Source organism: Wyeomyia smithii, chromosome 3 (genome assembly GCF_029784165.1).
Source record: "Wyeomyia smithii strain HCP4-BCI-WySm-NY-G18 chromosome 3, ASM2978416v1, whole genome shotgun sequence".
NCBI lineage: Eukaryota > Metazoa > Arthropoda > Insecta > Diptera > Culicidae > Wyeomyia > Wyeomyia smithii.
The window spans coordinates 201655606-201677058 of record NC_073696.1 but is presented as its reverse complement, the minus strand read 5'-3'; the positions used below and the strand labels follow the sequence as shown (position 1 = coordinate 201677058).

Here is a 21453-nt window from a genome sequence, read left to right as displayed (position 1 = left end):
CCCCACCTTCCACTCTTTCGGTAACTGATCTGTATCCCAAATTCTTGCAATCAGCTGGGGAAACATGTGGCCAGCTTTTCCGGGCCCATATTTATAAGCTTTGCTCCGAGGCCATCCTAGTAATAGGCACGTCTTCTACGTTTGTCGCACCGACGAGTGCTCTGCCTGGGCGCCATTCAGTGCCGCTTCCACCTTTCGGTCACCTCACGATCGGCCGTCAGGATACTACCTGTATAATATTAAAGTACCGCTGTAACTAAACTTAACACAATCTTTAGTCCTTGACTATGGCTTGTGTTAAAGTTTTAATAAAAGAACTAAAACCTTACCTGGCTATTTAGCAAATCCGGGTGAGCTGGAGAATAACCGGAACCAAAAAACTGGAAGACCAAAAGATTCCGAGCAGAAAACCGAGTCTTCGATAACTTCAGAGAATCACTATTAAGTCACAGTTGGACTTCTTTTTGCGCGGATGTTTCGGAACGTATCGTGAGAGTAAAATAGCGCTGTTCAATGTTTGGAATATCAATACAAACTGAACCTGGAGAGCCGGCTCCAGGATCATTTTATTTTCTCTTATCTTTTTCTGACAGTGTTGCGCGGAACGTATCATTATCGTCTCCGTGTTCCACTGAACTGAAAATTGCAGGGTTGTGAAACCTGCTATAAACAAGGAACTTTCGCGTTTTCTGAGCATGATGCAGTTTTTCCAGTTCTGCATACTCCTCCTCCATCAGGCGGCGGTTTTTCAGTCTATGTCTTTCTATCTTTCGACGAGTGATACTGCGCATCTTAGCCGCTCGCTTAGCGTTCTTATTATCCATCACTCTCCTACATTCGTCGTTAAACCACTCGTTTCGTTGTGTTCGTCCCACATCCTCGATGACGTTCTCCGCTACGCTGTCGATGGCTGTTTTGATCGTGTTCCAATAGTCCTCGAGCGGAACTTCCTACAGCTGATCCTCTTCCGGCAGCGCAGCTTCGAGCGAATGCACGTAGTTTTCGGCGACGTTAGGCTGCTTAACCATCACCGGGTAGTGGTCCGAGTCGACGTTGTCACTACTATAGGATCTGACGTCGATGATGTCTGAAAAGTGCCGACAATCAATCAAAACATGGTCGATCTGTGTTCTTGGAAGCGGAAAAATCGATAAATCTTAGGCTCATTTCGTTAGTCAGCTAGTGCGCGCGGAATTTTCCAATCACCGGTTTGTATTCCTCCTCCGGACCGAGCTAAGCGTTGAAATCCCCGGTAACGATCTTGATATAATGTTTTGGGTAGTGGTCGTAATCACGTTCCAACTGCGTGTATTCTTGTCGTCTTCGGTACTTCCTAGGTGAGGGCTGTGCACGATTATGATGCTGATGTTAAAAAACGGGCCTTGATTCTCAGAATGCACATTCGGGGACTGGTTGGCCACAACCCAATCATCCGTTTCCGCATCTCGCCAATCACCATAAAAGCTGTCTCCAGCTCAAGTGTGTTGCCGCAGCTCTGGTAGATGGACATCGAAACTGTGTCTGAAGAATAAGATGGCTGTCTACAGACAGATCATTTACCCCACGTTGGAGTACGCAGTACTAGTTTGGAAGGGCTGTGCCCGGACACACAGGCTGAGGCTCCAGCGCGTGCAAAACAAAATTTTAAAAATGATCCTCAACCTTCCCCCCTGGACAAGAACAAGCGAGGTGCACGAGCTCGCGAACCTGGAAACCTTGGCAGTGCAATTCGACCGATACTGCATGAAATATGGATGGACGTGCTCCATTTCCGAACACGCCATTATGCGCGAGCTTTAGGTTTAAGATTGTAAATAGTAGACTAAGTAGGTTATGTAGGTAGAGTATTTTTTAATAATTAAATCCTGATGTTCAAACATCAAAAGAAATAAAATTATAAATAAAATTTGCCAAAAGAGCAACAAAATCAAAATGAAGAGATACCAAAGTTGAAATGCATTGAAGCAAAACACTTGCTGTGTAAAATTATTGTAATTACCAATTAACAAATCAAAAATACATTGAAAATTTAGCCAAAAAAAAAAGCTCTGGTAGATGGCATTGCCCTCCCGAAATATACGTACCATTGACGTCGAATCTGCGGGATTGCAATACTTCGAAGAGCACTCGTGTGCTATCTTGAAAATTGAGAGATCGGCAGTTCCATGTCCCGAGTTTTCAATCGTTAGTCCGTTTTCGTCGCGTGGGTCTATGCCGATTGTTCCAGTTCGAATTTCTTTATCCTCGTTTATTACTTGTGAGTGTTTCACGGTGGCGGCTTGTGAGGCCTGCGCACCAACTCCCGACTCGCCGGTGGACCATCGTGCACAACACTGTTTAGAGTCCCACGTTGGTATGAGGACGGTAATCGGTCGCCCTAACATGGAGGACAGACGCCGTTTTAAGCCGCTCCTAACATGGAGGACATAAGCTCGGAAACTTAAAAGAGCCCTCCTTACCTGTCAGCATACGATCAAGTTTTCACCGGAGTTAGTGACCCAGTCTTCCCTTAGTTGATCGTATGTAAGGTGGCACAGCGCATGGCTGCCCAAATGGATTATAGGACAATACAACTAATGTCAAATAAAATGTCAAAGGCATACACACTTAATTTTTCTTGGCGAACTTTTCAATAGCTGATCGATCTCGGTGAATTGTTTTGCAAATCTAGAGAAACATTCCAAAAGGGTCCAATCTGCTTTGATCGATCACTTTCATTCAATCACCACAACTTATTAAACACCTTTCATGCCACGTTATTTGCACCAGTTGATAGTGGAGGGATCACTCGAGCCTTCTGAACGAAAACCATGCTTGGGAAAGTTACTAAAGCTGAGCCATTACCAAAAAGACGCTCCGGAAAAACGATAAAAGCAGATAGGACCTTTTGAAATGTTTATCTAGAAATGTCAGCAACATATTTCGACGAACATTCAGCAAATATACCGATCTACCGTAAACCAGCATGTATTAAAATTTTGTTTGCCGAAGTTCTTAAAAGTCCTGCCGAAAAAGGCAAAGCAAAGCCTTAGTGCTACATTCCGATTCGGAACTTGACCTTCTGTTCATTCTACGCAGACTTCGCATGGAGTAATGAGAAAAGGTGTTCAGATTTTCCAAAATAAAAACAGTTTCAAGCCTGAACTTTTTGTTTATTTTTTTATGTCTTTGCAAAGTTGTAGACAACAATTTGTAGTTTCAGAAATATCTAACAAAAACATTTTTAAAAACATAATTTTTTTCTACGAAAACCACACAACGATGGTAAAACAATGGCTGTTATTTAAACTTGAAGAAAAAAACGTCAAAATTTGAAAAAAAACATCCCTCAATTTTTACAGATTAAGTTTATGTTAGAAGGAAAAGAAAAAAATCTACCACTTGGCTGCACACGTCATACCGATTAAACAAGCTGGTTGGGATTTAACAATATTTTCATCAATAATAATTAGGTACTCGGCTCAGAAAAAAAAATCCCAAAGTTAGATTTCCCGCTGATATATGAATCAAATTAATTGTGCCGAGTTCCTACCCAGCTTTCCACGAGCGGGAATGGCGGACAGTGCACGCAGCTCATTTTGACGTATTCTGTAGGTTAGATAATTTTCAATCACAGTAACAGAGCTAAAAACACGAAAATGTTGCAACGTAGCATAGCAACTTCAATAAACAGTTTTGTTTATTTTGATGCGCGCATACGCACAGAGAAATTTAAAAAAGAAAACACCCATTGTTTATTGAAGTTGCTATGCTACGTTGCAACATTTTCGTGTTTTTAGCTCTGTTACTGTGATTGAAAATTATCTAACCTACAGCAGATGTCAAAATAGGCTGCGAGTACTGTCCGCCATTACCGCTTGTTGAAAGCTGGATTATTAATTAAACTATTTTCAGAGCCAACACGGTTTATTCATTCATTCATATTTGTTTTCTCCAGGATCAATCAACTATCAGTGTTTAGCTAAAATTGTAACCTTTTGGCAGAAAAATGAATTTTAAAAAGTGGGGTTTTGAGACATTTAATTTATAATTATGTTTTCGGATTTTTTTTTTCTTGAAAATATGTTTGGTCTTGCAGGGTATGTTTTTCTGGAAGGACGAAATTGCTGCCTACAACTTTGCCGAAAACTTTTGACCATTCAAACAACCGTTCTGGTTTCATTTTTTCTTCTATTTTTTGGAAAAATTTAAACTGTTTTTTTCTCATTTCTCCAAGATTAAGCTAATCTTTTGGATTTTTGTAAAAAAAACCAATTTATAAAAACAAGCTTTTTGAGATAAACATAAATTCCTATTTTTTTATAAAACAATTTTTTCATTGTGTATATTCATTTCGGAAAGACAAAATCATTATCTACTTCTTTGCCAAAGACATCACATAGATCAAACAAACCATTCAGACTCTGAAAATATTTGTGATCATCAGTACCCTTTTCGCAAATTAATCTTGATTAAAAATCATAATAATTTTTTACTGCACGCAAGAGCAAGCTTTTGAGTTTTTTTTTTAATATTACACTTAATTATTGTATGAAAAATCACTATTTGCGATATATTTATGTATTTTAAACGCAATCAGTTTGAAGATATAATAAAGCTCAAAACACCGAAAACTTGAGTGGAATGGACATTCGATGCTCAGCCTACTGTAGCTTGAAATATCAAGTATAAACAGCTTGATTCGACATCCCCTATCAAGTGAACCGAACTTGTTATTCGATCGACAAATTCGTAGAACATAGTTGCGTGTGATTCGTTCAACGGCTAAACAAGCGATCGACTACTGAATGAATTATCAAAAACGTCATCAGTGTCTATCGTTCAAGCGTCATCGCTTGCCTCTCTGCCATCCCGTTCACAATGATGCAGTCACCGCATCATCGCAGTTAAGAATTCAAGTTCACGAAGTTAGCACGCGCTTTTTTAAAGCTTCCTTCTTCGCTCATTCTAGTGGATCCCAATCCTGCGCCAAACAGGTTTCATCAGTTACTGCTACCTCTAGCAAGTGGCTTCTGTCGGAGATAACGATTCTCGCAAGAAGCATCACGGTGTCCAGTCAACCGTTCGGAACTATGAACTCCAACTTCAGTGTGCTTGTTTTGGTCGAAAAAATCAGAACTCCGGTATTAAGTGTGTAAGTGCGTACAAACGCATACTAAATGTGGAAACCCAACACAGGAACAGCGTGGAAATGCATTGTGTTGATCTGGATCGCGAACGAATTCATAACGCCGTCAGTGCAGTTACAAATTCAGTGTACGTCCAACAATATTTGTAGTTAAATTGTGCGCTTTTGAAATAAGCTAATAATTAGAAACGTGAATTCTGAGCAGCTGATAACCCAGCTAAAATTGACCTTTCAGTCATGGTGAATTACAAAACCAACAGCTATCGAAGTGTGTTGCATTACTGGTCATTTAGGCTGCAGTTGTTTGTAGAAAACTAGTGATGCATAGAAATATTGCGTGTTTTAGGGAATTCCCATCCCTAATAGTGCTACCAATTTGTTATCTGATGCACAGGTAGTGTAACAACGCATTCATTCTCAGTAGTGGCGTACTGGTAAAAAGCGCAGCGAGACAACAAGGTTATTACCTTTCTTACCAAGGAAAGGCGATAAATTCGGTCCAAAACAATTAACATAGTACTGTTATTGGAAAAGGTTGCTGTTCAATGAAAAACGTTTGTTTCAATGCAACTGGGTTCTTAATATTGATTCTTGCTAATATACTGGTTGAACATAATAAAATGCAATGTGAGGTGAACATAAATTTCCCGTATAGGTGGATTAGGAAGAGTTTTATTGCTGCAATCTTTGTACCAATACCCCAAGACCGATGAAGAAATTAAGCAAAACAAGTAAAAATCGAATATGGGCGAGATGAAATAAACAGTTTTAACCGTTATGTGCTTGACAAAACTAATAATTTTACGTGTTCGACACCCACACCCACGACCCCCCCAGATTAAAATTCTTGTGACATTTGTAAATTCTATCTGATGATCAAATCAGCAACAGGATTCTGGTTAATGATTTCCAGAGCTGAGATATTGATAATAAAAACAGAGGTTAATAAATTATGAAATAATTTCAGCAGGCAAATTTTATGGTTTTTGAATTACTGTATTATCTCTCAGAAATAATCATTCAAGGGATGACACCCCGTTAAGCATACAGACGCGAAGCATACGGACGCGAGGCATAGTACGTTAGGCATAATGGACGGCATGCATACGGACACGAGGCCGAAAAGACACAAGGCCAAGGGGAAGTGATGCGGAATGTAGTTATCGTCATCATCATCACAGCATTCAATAACATGTATTTCGCTTCAAAGTGTCATTTGGAAAGCAATACACTCGCAGCCTTCGGCCGACTCGCTGTTCGAGCGAATGCTGTCCTTACTCGCTACCGCTCGTTCGGACTTAACTAAGGGAAGAAAACTCTGTTTGAGTAGACCTAGCAAACCAGTAGATCTGCCGTTTGGGTGCGAGAGGCCGCCGCTTCCGACGGCTGGTCGGCGACCGGCTCGGACTGCGGAATTCACGGCGGCTTAGTGCCGCCTCGTTTCCTTGTCCTCGATTATGCGTCTTCGCCGCATGATTTCAAGAAAAGTATTATACCCAACTTTAACTCTTTCACCTGAACTACATAATTGGATCTCATGCGATCGTACCACATCGCATTCGGCCTTGTGTCTATTCGGACTCGCGTCCATTCGGCCTCGCGTCCATTCGGCCTCGCGTCCATTCGGCCTCGCGTCCATTCGGCCTCGCGTCCATTATGCCTTTTGGCAGTATGTATGTCTAGCATACTATGCCTAACATCCATATGCCTAGCGTCCATATGCTCCGTGTCCCGTCCCTCATTCAAGGACAGACTAACTTGAGGTTTCAAAAGGCTACAGAAACAGTTGGATGAAATTATTATAGCAATCGTTCAAAAATTCATGAAAGTACTCCACAAGGCCCTGTCCTTTATTTGTAATTCCGGAACCAATTCACGAATGTGTCTAGCGGCCATAAAAAACTTGATAAAATTCTATTATCAGAATTAATATTATTACTCTAGTATTTCTTTTTTTTTTCAATAATTTTCAAGTGATTTTAAGTTTCCAAGTGACCGATTATTAGTGATGTTCGTGCCACGTAGATATAATTTATTGACAGTCTAATTTATAGAAGTTAAATAAAACATTTGAAAATGCGTTATGTATAAAACACCTTTTTCTTCGGTTCCAATGAAAAATTGATTTTCTAAAGATTGCTTCATGTGAATATTGACCCTGGTATGTTTCATAGTCCTCACAGAAGGTCTACTTTGACACCGTTTTTCTAAGCATTTCGGCCTGACAATCATCCTTTACACGTGTTACGTTTTCTTGTAAGACCTCAATAGTATTGAGCCAATCCACATACAACAACGATTTCACAAATAATCGAACTGTATGATCTGGGTGACCAACTTCATTCATTCTTTAAAATGTCCATTGAATGCGTGCTGTGTGGCAAACGGAGCCGTCTTGTTGAAACCACAAGTCAACCAAGTTCAGACCTTCCAATATGAGCAGTAAAAAGTCACAGATCATCTATCGATATCGTTCGCCTTTGACGGTGCATTTCGTTTAAAGTCGCCTTTAAAGAAAAACGATTTAATGATTATACCAGTCTATAAGCTGCATCAATCTGTTTTTTTTTTTGGATTTGGTGTAAAATTTAGTAACAATCCCTTTAATTGTGGTTTTATTATTATAAATATACTACTGACCGAGCAAATGCCAGCCCACCAATCTTTTTCTTTAATTAATTTGAAGGCGTGGGAATTCCAAATCAATTTCAGTTGCTTCCAAGGATTGACCTTGTGATTTGTTTATAGTCTACAAATGCACGAAAAAACGAATATTGAATACTCGACTGTTTTCCAGAAACCAGAAGTCGTTATCTTGGGCTTCGAAATAACATGTGAAGTCAATCTTAGCCTCTGGGCATCATTCTGGTTACCGAAATACCCATATTGAGTGGTACTCGGCCATTCTGACTTCTTAGCTTAGCTTAGCTTGACTGATTGCACATAATAATGGTTGCTACTCCGTAACTGATCCGAATCATTGAAATTCTTGAAATCAAGTGGAAAGAGCGAAGGGATGTTACTATGACCTATACTGGTTGAGGACCGTGTTGACCTCTGCAAGGATCAGGATTCACCTTAATATGTGATGCGATCATATGGCCGATGAGTATATATACAGGGTGATTGGTTCCTTGTTGGGAGTATTTCAGGGGCTGATAGAGGGCCACATTAGAGGTAAAAACCTCTTCTACGCATATGACCAAATGTTTTTTTTTTTTTTATTCTCACTTATTTTCCGTCGGTCTAGTTCCGCCACTGTTGTGGCCAATCACCGACGCCCAGGGAGGCGACTCCACACCCAGGACCCTAACTCACGACCCGTTTTGTTAACGTACCGGCGCCAACGGCTTTACTTCCTCATGCGATGGAAGGCGTGATCCCAGAGAATTTTCGCCTCAGAAAATCTCCCGGTGTCGGCTAGGATTGAATCTACCCCAGTTGGGTTGGTTGTGAGTGGATCACGCCACCTCACAACCATCGACACCTATGTCGGCGGTGGGATTCGAACCCAGGCGTCGAGCGTGGTTGGCGGAGACGTTACCAACCACACTAGGCCCCCGTTGACCAAATGTTATTCTACTCGAAGTTACTGAAGTTTTAAGTTTCTTGAAGACTCTTCCAAAAAGTGGCTCTAACTTTGGATGTTCACAACTTAGAGCGATTCTATTAGTTTCATTTGAAAGATGAGAAATTTTTTTACTAGATACAGTAATAACATTATGGAAGCAAAAATATTCAAAACTAGTACTGTTTTAAACGTATTTTGATGTTTTCCCTGAAAAAACGTAGTTAACGTTATTGTTTCCTTAGCTCAAATTGAACATTTCTAACCACTCTAAAGATCGTTTTTTGACATCAAATCTGAATCTTCTCTAGTTTTCGAGAAATTTAAATTTTAATGCAGTATGTTTGATGATTTAAATACCAGTTTTATGTTGATGCAGGTTTCCACTGAACATGCTGCATTTAAATCTTAATTTCACAACAACAACATTTAGGTAAACTTTTTTTTTATTCTCAAATACTCACTTTCCAAGATTGATTTGTGGTTAATTGAGTCCATTAATTCTCGAGTTATATATAAATTTGTATTTTTGTTTGTATAAGAGCCCCCATACCAAAGAAATACAGAAAGGTACGGAGATGGTTTGAGTCTCGAGTTTAAAGAGCTTCTTTTTTGTTAACAGTGATGACGTAGAAGTCAAAAAACAATGCCCAAAATTCAATGTTCGGTACATTTTTTTCAAGAAATTTTTACAAGTTATGACAGTTTACGGCTGAGAATGCCTGCCTGCGTCGTGAAACAATGCGGAACACAATTCCAAATGGCATTTTCTTGTTTTTGGAGTTCTACGTCACAACCCCAACACGTGCTTCTATTTACCTCTTTTTCGTTACTAATACAGACAAATGTCTTCTACTTCCTCCCCTTGTATACCTCATTGCCCCCATACAACTCCCATCTCCCTCTCAGGGAATGGGGTGTATCGTTACGAAAAACGTTGCATACCCAATTTGGCTCCATTTGCTTAATTTGTACTCGAGCTATGCCGAAATGCATGTTTTATTTGTATGCGGCCGTTTCTCGCGCAGTGCTCGGCCTCATCGCATGAATTGATGTCGATACCGCAGGCATGTCCAAACCCACCACACTACTGCGTGTGTGTTTTAGGCGATGCCATGGAGGGTATTTTCATTGCCCTTCAGTGCTCTCGTGATCTCGTCGTGGCGACCAATGTTTGTGTGATCCCCGAAACTCCGAGCCCCCGGTTGCCTCATGTGAGGAAGTTAAAAACCCTCGGCTCGCGTGTTCACGAATGGCTTTCCAGTGTTTTGTCTTCAGCTAACGACGGAGGGTAATACGAATAGCCCTGCGTGGTGTGTTTGTTAGCAGATGGGCCCACGAGCTTTGGTGTGCTGTGTTTTCTCCATGCCTGCGATACCGTTCTTCAATGATAATTTCGTTCGGTTTAAACAGCTCCATGACTTTATTTTGGTTGGATTACTGCAATGAATCCATTTTTCATCACCCGTCATGATGTGATAAAGAAAACCATTTCGAAACAAACTGTTCCTGCGTTTGACATGGATCCTCATCGAGCAATTGCTCCAACTCTGCGCCTTCAAAGGTTTTTCAAAGGCCTTTCTTCACGTGGACAGTCGTCAACATCGCAATTACAATGGGAATCAATCACGGTACAATGTTTCATTTAGAATAGCATATCCGTAAACCTTTTTCAACTCTCGATGCACTTCAGCCTCAGTTTTCTTCAAATGAAATAGAAGAAGTAACACTTATATTTCGAAAGCGAACAATTTGAGTGCGATCACAAGTTCTGGAACTATTCCAGAAGACATATTTCCTCTCTAACTTTTGCAGTATCAAAAGTAATAAAATGTGGTTGGAAGCACACTATAGTTAAAAATAATTGAGCCATCCTTATGAAAATTGAGTTAAGGATACCTAATGAACATAAAATAATTTACATCTGGTTTGAAACGAGTTGTGAGTCATTTTAGGATCCAGTCGAGGGGTGAGACAGTGATTAAATTTGAGGTTTTCCGAGTTTTTCTGAGGAAACCTGAAAAATAAAGAGCAAATCTGAGTAACTCTAGTGTCTCTGATTATCCATCCTTAAACTTTTTTCCCACCGCAAATATAAATATGAATGTTACTCGGTCCCACCGTTCATATATATTTCTTGCCTTCAAGGTAATCAAATATGTGAATCATCTGAGAATTTCGGAGTTATATTGAGTAAATTAGAGTAACTCCCAAGTAAAAAAGCAACTCAGATAAAAGTAAGAAAATTTGAGTTTTTCTGAGAAAACGTGAAAAATAAAGAGCAAATCTGAGTAACTCTCGTGTCTATGAATATCCATCCTAAAACCTTTTCCCCACCGCGAATTTAAATATGAATGTTACTCGGTCTCACCGCTCATATATTTTTCTTGTTCTCAAGGTAATCGAAGATGTGAATCATCTGGAAATTTCGGAATAATATTGAGTAAATTAGAGTTACTCCCAAGCATAAGAGTAACTCAGATAAAAGCTGTCTCGCCCCTCGGATCCAGTTCTAAAATATTCCACACACTGAGAAAATTTCGCCGATTCTCGGCATTATTTGTGCCGAGATTTGGACAGCCGAATGCTCACAACCATCTCGGCTGAATTTATTTTGCCGAGAATTTCGGAAAACCAGCATTTGACAGATGTCATTTTATGCCGAGAATCTCGGTACGCATTTTACTGCGCTTTCGGCAGATATAACCGAGAGGCGGCATACTAGTCTAACGACTTCTCGGTTATATAAACTGAATGTTTCAGCATAATATAGGCGATTTTCCAGCGGAATCCAATTGCAGAGAATAATTTCGCTGAGAATTCAGTAGTTTTCTTTCAAAATATAAATTATAAGCTCGTTGAGTTTTACTTAGAAAGTAATTTATTAATTTTGAATATTGAATGTTTACGAAATATTCAAGTTTCACGTCCTTCTCTTGCAGTTTCTGTTGAACCGCAACCATTTCACTTTGAGGTGTTTTTTCCGCTTAGTGCTTGTTTGTACAGGCGTTACACGATTCTTACAAGTACACTACTGCCACTTCTCACAAATCTCTAAATAGGCGTAGCCAGAGGGGGGCAGGGGGGGCCGTTGCCCCCCCTCTAAATGTTGAGTATCAGCCAGATCAGAAATAATTGATTGCAATGCTTGCGCTATGTTACGTGTAATTGCACAGGTTTTTCAATTGATCCTCCAAGGATATTGCAGCGGCAAAAGTACCGGACAAATCCGCCTGCATCAACTAGCTTGGAGTATTGGAACCGAGCTGTGACAATTCCTTACCTTGATTCTCTTGTAACCTCACTTGAAACACGGTTCGATGAAGATAGTGCACCTGCCTACGCGTTGTCCTTGCTACATCCCGCTAACGTAATACGCATGTCGTTGGAAGAGTTCAAGCGCAAAACCGAAAATTTCGTAATTTTTTATGAAGTTGTCAATTTTGTTGGAGAGGTGGAAGTTTTGTATAAACATTGCAGCAGCATGAGAGCAGACCGTAAGAACTTGGAAGAGTTGGATCTTTTAGACTTGCTAACTAAAGTCCGTTCTTTCTTCCATGCGACTGAGAAAGTAATTCAAGTTGCACTTGTTCTACCATGTGAAACGCGCACGATTGAACGAAACCTGGATGAGGTCAACAATGGTTGAACAGCGGTTGAGTGCTCTCTGCTTGCTGAGTGTTCATCGTCAGATGGTCAACAACGTTTGATGCCCGAAGATTTTATTGGGAATCTTAACTGTGTCTTCAATTTTTACGTCCTTGGGAAGCTTTGGCAGGATGTAGTTGAGATAGCGGCTGTGCGAATGGGTGTCCAGCTTCCGGAGAAGTAAACGTACCGTCGCCGCATTATTCAGCTGGCCTGCATCGTTCTCGAAGAGGTCCTGGTAGCGGTTAAACAACAACGTCCGAACGTAACTCCGATTTCTTCGTCGAAGACAAACTCGATGATGTTTGAAGAGAGGGACTCCACAATCTGCTCCGGGGTTTGATACTGACGCTGCTGCTGCTGGACCGCTATCCGCTGTAAAATTTGGGCCATCTTGTGAATCTTATCTTGAATTCCCGGTTGCAGCTGCTGATCAACTCTATCTTCTGCCATGTTCGTGGATTCTTGAGATCCTCGTCGCCAGGATAATATGTCCAAAGGTTTAAATGAACTTAAGAGTTTTTAGTAAAGAACATCTATTTATATTCGAGGTTGGACAAAGAATAATCCAATTTTCCACTCTAATGTCAAAAACAACTTTTCACTGGTTGCCTTGATGTAACAATCACTAGAGACTAGTATTTATTTCTATTTTTCAAAACCGCGTAAGAAAACGCGTAAATTCCGGAATCCGCGTAAAAAACCGCGTAAATTCCGGAATCCACGTGAAAAAAGCCGCGTAAAAAACCCGCGTAAAAACAACCGCGTAAAAAGCGACCTTAGTGTACCTTTTTTTTACTTCTAAAATTTTGAAGAGCTTGCCCCTCCCTATTTGAAATTTTGGCTACGCCCATGAATCTCTACTACACTTTTTTCGACTTTCGGCTTGAAAACATCTGTAGTTTCACAAATTTCAGCAAAACTTTTATCCGCTTCCTGTTTAATACAACGTACTTAATTCGTTTGTAGAAATTTGGACAAAGAGAAATGGCGGCCAATGGTTTATGAGAATGACAGCTGTGTTGCCGAAATTCGGGAACGAGTGAAATTCGTGCCGAGATATCTGTAATATTTTTGCTGACCTCGGCATAAACAGTGTTTAACGATAAATTCGGCAAAAATTCATCAAGCTTAGTTTTTTTGTCGAAGCCTCGACAAATAATCTGACGACTTTCGGCAACCGGTTTTTTCTTGCTGAAATATCGTTTAAATCCCAAAGTTGCCGAGTGAACTCGGATATTTTATCAGCCGAGCTCGGGATCCAGTTTTAAGTGTGCATGTTAAGCCTTCGGTTGCCCAGAAAACGGCTAAGTTCCATAAGGTCGATGTTCGGTCAAATTTTTTTTTTCCGAGATAACACTAGATCTCGACGTTTTATACATTTTCAAGTCATTCGGCATCGAAAAAAAACTTCCCCCTTAGTAGATTTTCGAGGGTCGGAAAATTACATCTTAGAGCGCTCTGATTATCTGAGATTGAGCTGAAATTTTGCACTGATCATTTTTTTGGGCCAATGAACATAATATACATGGTCGGTTTACCAAATTTGATATAACCCTCCCCACAGCCACCCATTGCCATTTTTCATTCCGTTAAGCTTTTTGTAACTTTTAGCGAGAATACATGACACAACAGCAATTCCGATAGATGTGAGTGAAAAACATTACGCGGATTAGCTTCAACTACTAGAAGCAGATTAAATCAAACTTTGACAGCTTTTCGAGCTGGAACAAATACCGAGGACCAATAAAATATAGAAAGGTACGGAGATGATTTGAGTCTCAGGTTTAAACGGCTTCTGTGTTGTTAACTGTGATGATGTATAACTACAAAAAGATTGTCGAAAAAACTTTGTTCGGTAGATTTTTTCGAGACTTTTTCACAAGTTTCGAATATTTTAAGCTGAAAATACCTACGCCATTAAACAATTCGGAATACCGTTTCAAATGGCATTTGCCCGTTGTCAGAGACCTACGTCACAAACCAAAAGTACGTGTTTTGCCTCTCTTTTGTTGCTAATATAGACAAATGTTTTCTTCGTCCTCACCTGTGTATACCTCATTGATCGCAGACGACACTATTATCGGTAAACATTTGTGTTTGTTGGGGTTTTTGACGAAGTATCGCAATATCTCAAAAAGTATATTTATTTTTTCCAGACAACAGTTGTTGCCGTTATCCAAGTTTAAAACTTAATCGGAAGTTTTGTGTTGCACAGTATTGCCGTAGTTTTAGTTGGATTTTTGGGATGCTCGCTTGGCACTTGAGAAGGGTATGCCAGGAGTAAAAACATATTATTATTTCATTAGATGCCCTATAGTTTGATGATCCTACTATAGTTTGTATCATAATCGGAACAAGGTGAGCCATTTTGTTTCAGATCCATTTCAAGTCAAGGAATTTCAGGTGGACAATTTTATTGCCTAAAAATATTCTCAACATTTCAAAACGGGCACTCTAAAAAAAAAGTTTTTCTAACAAAAACTTTTCCATTTATTGTACTTACGTAAGATCAATCATTATGTCAAGCACAGACAAAGTGGAGCTGTGAAGTCTCAGCTGTTCCTATCATGATACAAAACGTGCCTTCCCATTCCACCAATAATTTCAACTTTAAAGCAAATATTTCCCCCAAGAGGTTTTCTTACAAAAAATTAAGATGTTACAGAAGCATTTTACTGAAAAATATACCGTATTTTTTCGAATAATCGATCCCATTATCACTACTTGAAAACAAGGCATGATAGCAATAGTGAGGGCGAATTGTGCTCGAAAATGGATCATTTTTTAAACTTTTTTACTAATAGTATTACTTAAAAAATCTTAACAAAACTTTCTGAACATCATCAGAAGAAGTTGTTTGATGATACCGGTGAAAGTTTGAAAAAAATTCTCGTTAAATAGTGGAGCTATCTCGCATATGAAAAATTGTTCCGATCATGGTACATTTTCGGATTGCTCCAATTGTGATTCAACACCATACTTATCTAGAGACCTAAGAATCTTATGTTTGAACTAAATGTACGAATGAATAATTACTAGATAAATAAATTACTAGTTAAAAATCAATTTTGGATATAACTTACAAACTCCAGGAAAGCAAATAAATGCATTTTTTAAACTAGAGCTAAAAGTTCATACATTTTACGCAGTAGAAGAAACAAACTCATAGCTGTTTAGTAAAAAGGCAAAGCCTAGGGGTAAGACACTATTGATATATTGCGAAATATTCCCAATATTTAATATTAAAAAGTATGTACCGTTCCATTTTCGGGCACCCCTCTATCTATATCATAGCCCATTGCCGTTACATCAAGCGTTGCATTATCGTTGGAGGATGTCAATTGACAGATAAACGATAAATTTCAAAATATATCAACCAATATCGTGCAATATTAGCGAAATATTTTTCATGAAAATAAAGGTATTTAGCCCCTAGGGCAAAGCCTTGGTACTACATTCCGATTCGGAATTTATCCTTCTGTTCAATATACACGGACTTTGCAACCAACTGTTTAATGTACAGGACAATTGCGGCGCTAAGCGCTTTGATCCTATTGACACCTAGGACAGGACGTGACAAGTGGCTTCTAGCTATTCTTCTTTTCGTTCAAAATTGCCCTCATGAAACATTGTGATTTTTCCACGGGGATGGCATCGCTGTCAGCTACCATACATTTGACGCGTTACCAACATCACTGGCACTGGCACCCGAAAAATGGTCAGTTCACCCTTTTCTTATGTCGATTCGGGCAAACCGGTTAAATGTTGACTGCAATTATTGATAGCATATCAGACAGTTTTGAGCAATTTCTCAAGGTTTTTACATGGTATGTGATATTCTAAGTGATATTTAGTTTATTAATTGTGCCCCAAAACAAAGTGAAGCAAACTGTGACAGCAGAGAAAGTAGTTTTGGGATAAACGGTACAGAAATAGATGTTCGTAACGCTTGAAGGCTACCATACCATTCCCTTGGATTTTTCGGCACGACGCTTGCCAGTGTTGCCAAAAATGTTTAATTAGCAAAATATAAATATCAAGAATTTTCCAAGTTCTGGATTTTAATTTTAATTAACTCATTTGATAATGCTAGTTCAATTGTTTTAAAGATATATGTTAAATTTATTTAAACCAGCCATAATTTCAACTCGTTTTGGGTTCCTCTTGCTTTTCATAAATTGAATCTGCTATTGTTTATCATACGTAGATTTTTATAGCCCTTTCCGATCGGGCCTATATAAGTGCGTAGGTAGAGGGTGACTTAAACAAAACCTTCTCTCTCGCTTTTTAAACGTCCTATTCGTTGTTTTATTTTTCACGCTGCTAGTGTCAACATCGCAGCTGCTACGCAAAATAAAAAACCGGAGCAAGGACGTGTTTTTACATAGGACTTGATTCGATTTAGGTTTAGTTATCAGTCATTTTTTACCTACACAATTGTGTGGGCTCGGTCGGAAAGGGATAGACATTACACAGTATAGTGTATGGAAAAGTTTCAAAAAATTGTTGAACCAAAAGCTGTTCATTCACTTGGTAAGCAAGAACAGTGTGAACAAAATATACCGATAGTTTTCGCGGCACGGCCAACCGTACCGACTAATAATAAAATTTAACAGTGCACTAAGTAAAATCGACCAATTAGAGAGGGGTTTCGCTATGACAGAACTTTGGGTGATTTTTGGTTTCTCTTGTCACGTCCTGTCCTAGATTGACACTAAAACCAAAAATGTCAGCAAGAAGACTGGGAACTCTGCCTGAGATTGAACGACAGTTTTGGAAGCGCAGTCTTTTAAGTAAAAGTTGAACTGACTCATGCTAGTGTGTACTGGCGATGCGCATGCAAGCCGAACGCACAGGCTGGACCACCACATACGCACACTCTGTCTTCGCAGTGATGTCATTACCAGCAGTTTCATAGCAAACTTCCACCTTTAATAGATGGAGTGCGCTATTTGATTTAACGCTTGTCATTTGTATGTGATTCATCCAGAAGGACTAATTGAAAGGCACAGTTGTCAAGTATTTCATTGAATTTATAAATGTATAAAACATTAAACATTAACGACACTTTAACTTATTATTACAAATTCCATTCTGAATTCCAAATCGCGATGCGGTTCGAGCTTTAAAAATGAATTATTGAATGTTTCTCATCCAATTGAAAAAAAATGGATTAAGACAAGCTGAGAGAAGTTTTCACGGGCGCATAATTCAGCGAAAAATTAGACTTTTTTTCAGAAAAAAGAATTATAAGTTTTCATTAAACTCTACCAGTAATTTGAGTATTAAATATTGAAATTATTACTAGGTAAAAATTAGAGATGCCCGAATATTCGGCCGGCCGAATATCAGCAAAAATTGGATTTCGCCGAATAATATGTTACGGCCGAATAAGCCTAACAGTGGCCAATAGTTATCAAAAAAACAATATAGAAGCGCAGTGCAAAAAGTTTTATGAACGGGGGTAAACGAGAACTGAGGATGTGACTCAGGCTCAGAGAGGAATATACCTCATTCAGACGGAACATGAACCGCAATCTCCACGCAATGTCCCGTTTGGATGAGGTGTATTAAATCCGAGCAAAAGTCACATTTTCAGTTCTCGTTCATTTTTCGCATTTCATAGAATTGCATGCACTGCATTCTTTACAAAAAGCACTGCAAATGTAGTCGTAACACAAAATTTGCAATAATGTTCGCTAACCATAATCCTCAAAAACCATTATTTTTAATTGACAAGTCAAAGAAGAACGAAAAAATAAGCGTGCTCCATTCAATATGCGCAACAATAATTATTTCTTATGCAATAGATCAAACAATTTTCAATCATTTTCACACATGAACAGTTAAAAAGCGAAAATAACAATTTGAACTTCAACAATAACCATTTGGTTATTTTGTTATCATACGATTAACAATGTGTTCAGCAGAATTTTCGTCTCACCGAATAATGCCGAAGGCCGAATAGTCAAGTATTATCATTTATTTATTTATCATCAGACCGACATCGGTCAAAAAAAATATTGTAAGGATATTTGTCATAAAATTCAAACGTACATCAAATAAAACCTATATAATATATTTTGAAATCTGAAGTATAGAACACTGATCCACTGAAATCTCTATTCCGATAGCCTTCTTCCGAGATCGCCGAAAGGTGTGCAACTACTACGAATGGAAGTGTGCTAGCGGACAGTGCATTGAATCGCATCAGCTGTGCGACGGAGTCTTCGACTGTAAGGACAAATCGGATGAAACGTCGACAGCGTGTGCCTTCATTCGCTGCCCAAGTTATGCCTTCCGATGTCAGTACGGTGCCTGCGTTGATGGTAATGCCATGTGCAATGGAATCAAGGAATGCGTCGACAGCTCCGACGAACATCTGCACTGCCCTGGGTATAGTGAAACGCTGTTTACCTCCGGGAATTGTTCGTAAGTTAATTACAGTGCGAAGTTATGAATGGAAATTGTATTTAATTCTCTAATTCCAGAAGTACGGAGTTTCAATGTCAATCGGGTCAATGCATTCCAAGCGATGAAGTGTGCGACGGTTTGTCGCATTGTGACGACGAATCCGATGAACAGCAGAAAATCTGCGGGCTAACATTTTGTCCGTCGTTTGCTTTCCGCTGTAGTTATGGGGCCTGTATTGGAGGGTACTCGAAATGCGATGGAATCATCGATTGCAGAGACGGTTCGGATGAAGACGAGATGCTCTGTGGAAAACCAGCACCAACGACCACACCGAGAATATTAAGTACGACTACAACAACTACGACTACAACCACACCATCGCCTTCCGTAACTGGAGCACCAGGATCCTGCTTGGTACCTGCGCAACCAACAAACGGTAATATTGTCCTTGATGAAACGGCTAAAAATATTTTAATTAGCAGTGGAGAATTCATTGAGAACTTTAACTCCGTGCACGTTTTGTGCGATGACAAATACACCATTAAAGGGGTATCTACTATCACCTGTCTAGATGGTGCTTGGCTGGATCCGTTTCCACTATGCGAGCGTAAGGATGCAAATCTTTCACTTCGGAAATTTCAACTATTATTTCGCCTAAATTCATTTCAGGATACTGCTCGGAAATTCCAATCAATGGAATCACGGTTCAGCCGACTTGCGAATACCAACGCAAACAGATCACATGTAAACGTCCACTTCCTCCAACGACTAGAGTCCGTATCGACTGCAAGATAGGATATCAGAAACCGGATGGTCCGTTAAACGAAACGCTTACCTGCATCGACGGTGCGTGGACCAGTTCCGTCTTCCGCTGTGAACCCGTTTGTGGGACACCAACACCAGATGCAGAAGCTTACATTATCGGAGGTAAGAACGCATCCATTGCAGAGGTTCCTTGGCACACAGGCATCTATCGTAATCTGGAAAATGGCACCATTGACGATCTGAAATCAAACGACTGGCAGTACATTTGCGGTGGAACAATACTTACTGAGAGATTGATAGTATCAGCTGCACACTGCTTCTGGGATGTTACGTCATTTCACAGCATCAGGTCGTTTGTGTTGACCGTCGGAAAGTATCGGCGAGAGTTGAATGCGGTTGAGAGCTTGCCAGCTCAGATTATTCGTGTGCGAGAGCTGATCACACAACCCCAATATCAGGACTTCTCCGGATACTATAATCTGGATATCGCCATTGTAGTTCTGCAAGATTTCATTGTGTTCAAGTCGTATGTGAGACCGATCTGTTTGGAGAGAAACTTAAGGACTGAAAGCGAGAAGCGAATCAAGGCACACAGTGTCGGACGGGTTGCTGGTTGGGGACTGACGACTTCGGGCGGCCAGCTTAGTCCAAACCTCAAGGTGGTCGATATCCCAACCGTAGACTATTACACTTGTAGAGATTTTTCACCCGTTTCCTATCGACCATTTCTAACGGGTGATAAGTTTTGTGCCGGTGATCCCCAGACGGGTAGATCAAAATTTTCAACAGAATGACGCAAAGTTTATCTAACATTTTTATTTATTTTTTAGGAACTAGTGTATGTCAGGGGGACAGCGGAGGAGGATTCGCTCTCGGCAAGGAAGTTGCTGGTGAAACAGTGTACTACCTTTATGGCGTCGTTAGTTCTGCGCCCCGGTCAGCCAGCGGAAGCTGTGATAACAACAAATATGTTGCTTTTACTGAGGTACAGAACTATATCCCGATGGTACTGGACGCTGAAAGTCGATTTCCGGTTATTTAAGATTTTCAAGAGATGTTCGGATAAATAAAACAACTCTATGTGTTTCGATTTATCTATTATTTTGTAGTTTCGTCGGAATGTCACTAAGATATAATTTCATCGATTTTATTTTATTGATTCCATTCAGGTTTCTATCTGTTTATCAATCACAAAAGCTTTACGATAATTATTATTTCATCATCACTTCGGCGCTGGGTTCAACACGTAGCATTCTGCTTTGGTTCAATTCATGGCTTTGTTGTAAAAATGAAAACTTGTGTTTCCGTTCTTACGACTCCTTACAAATAATGGAATGTAAAAGATTTAATATCAAAAACGGTGCACTTGATTTACAATTCTCAAATGTCAGACTAAAACTAGCAAGCTTGGAAACAATCAAAGGCAGTTAAGCGAATTATATTTTTTTATAGATCTTAAAAAAATCTTTTGAAGATATTCGGCAGGAGCAACAAAATCTCTCGTTTTTCCCGATTCAAAGCTTACGGGCTAAGCGGATGCGGCATACATAAACGAATAACTGTCCTGGTGTGCATACATACGAGTGCGATCGTCCGAGAAATTGGTCACCGGTTTACTTGTAAATAAATGTCTCCGGCCTACAAAGACTAGGAGGTCATTCTTGGTTAGTCTGAATGGTGATCCGAAAAACAAATGTGATGGCTGATTATTTAGTGGATGCGGTTAGTATCCGGACAAGTCGGCAAAGGTTAGATCCAATTCGGCCGCAATTGCTTTGTACTTTGATTTCTCCTTGTTGAAATCGTCTGAAAAAAAAACATTAATTTGAGCGGGTTAGTAAAGAAAAATTGATGGATGTGTGTGTGTTCGAAGATCAAATTGATTAGTTCGCATATTCCACTTTTATATTTTTTGATTCATGTGTAT

The 21453-nt window shown here is 39.6% G+C and overlaps 2 protein-coding genes across 6 annotated transcripts in view; one reads left to right on the top strand and one right to left on the bottom strand.

Annotated features, from left to right (window-relative positions):
- The first annotated feature begins 4861 nt into the window (after positions 1–4861).
- Positions 4862–20620, top strand: LOC129730048 (modular serine protease-like). 2 transcript variants are annotated; one of them, XM_055689060.1, is made up of 5 exons: positions 4862–5256; positions 18482–18779; positions 18839–19368; positions 19431–20294; positions 20357–20620. In XM_055689060.1, exons 1-5 carry the CDS (start codon positions 5160–5162, stop codon positions 20566–20568), a joined length of 2001 nt encoding a protein of 666 aa, XP_055545035.1. In that variant the 5' UTR covers positions 4862–5159; the 3' UTR covers positions 20569–20620. The 2 variants fall into 2 exon arrangements, with proteins under 2 accessions (XP_055545035.1, XP_055545036.1); XM_055689061.1 differs by lacking the exon at positions 4862–5256 and adding an exon at positions 5312–5522.
- Positions 20607–21453, bottom strand: part of LOC129730045 (tropomyosin-2) — a 131985-nt gene continuing 131138 nt past the window's right edge. For all 4 annotated transcript variants that reach the window (XM_055689043.1, XM_055689035.1, XM_055689039.1 and 1 more), the window contains exon 8: positions 20607–21332. In XM_055689043.1, the coding sequence (XP_055545018.1) occupies positions 21250–21332 (83 nt within the window). In that variant the 3' untranslated portion in view covers positions 20607–21249. The remainder of the gene's footprint in view (positions 21333–21453) is intronic.

What these genes read in the sequence shown, in the direction of transcription:
- LOC129730048 (XM_055689060.1), top strand. Translation starts at nt 5,160, where the DNA reads ATGTGGAAACCCAACACAGGAACAGCGTGGAAATGCATTGTGTTGATC. An exon ending in TCCGTTTCCACTATGCGAGC is followed by an intron (nt 19,369 to 19,430) that starts GTAAGGATGCAA and finishes AATTCATTTCAG; the next exon opens with GATACTGCTCGGAAATTCCA. An exon ending in TGCCGGTGATCCCCAGACGG is followed by an intron (nt 20,295 to 20,356) that starts GTAGATCAAAAT and finishes TTTATTTTTTAG; the next exon opens with GAACTAGTGTATGTCAGGGG.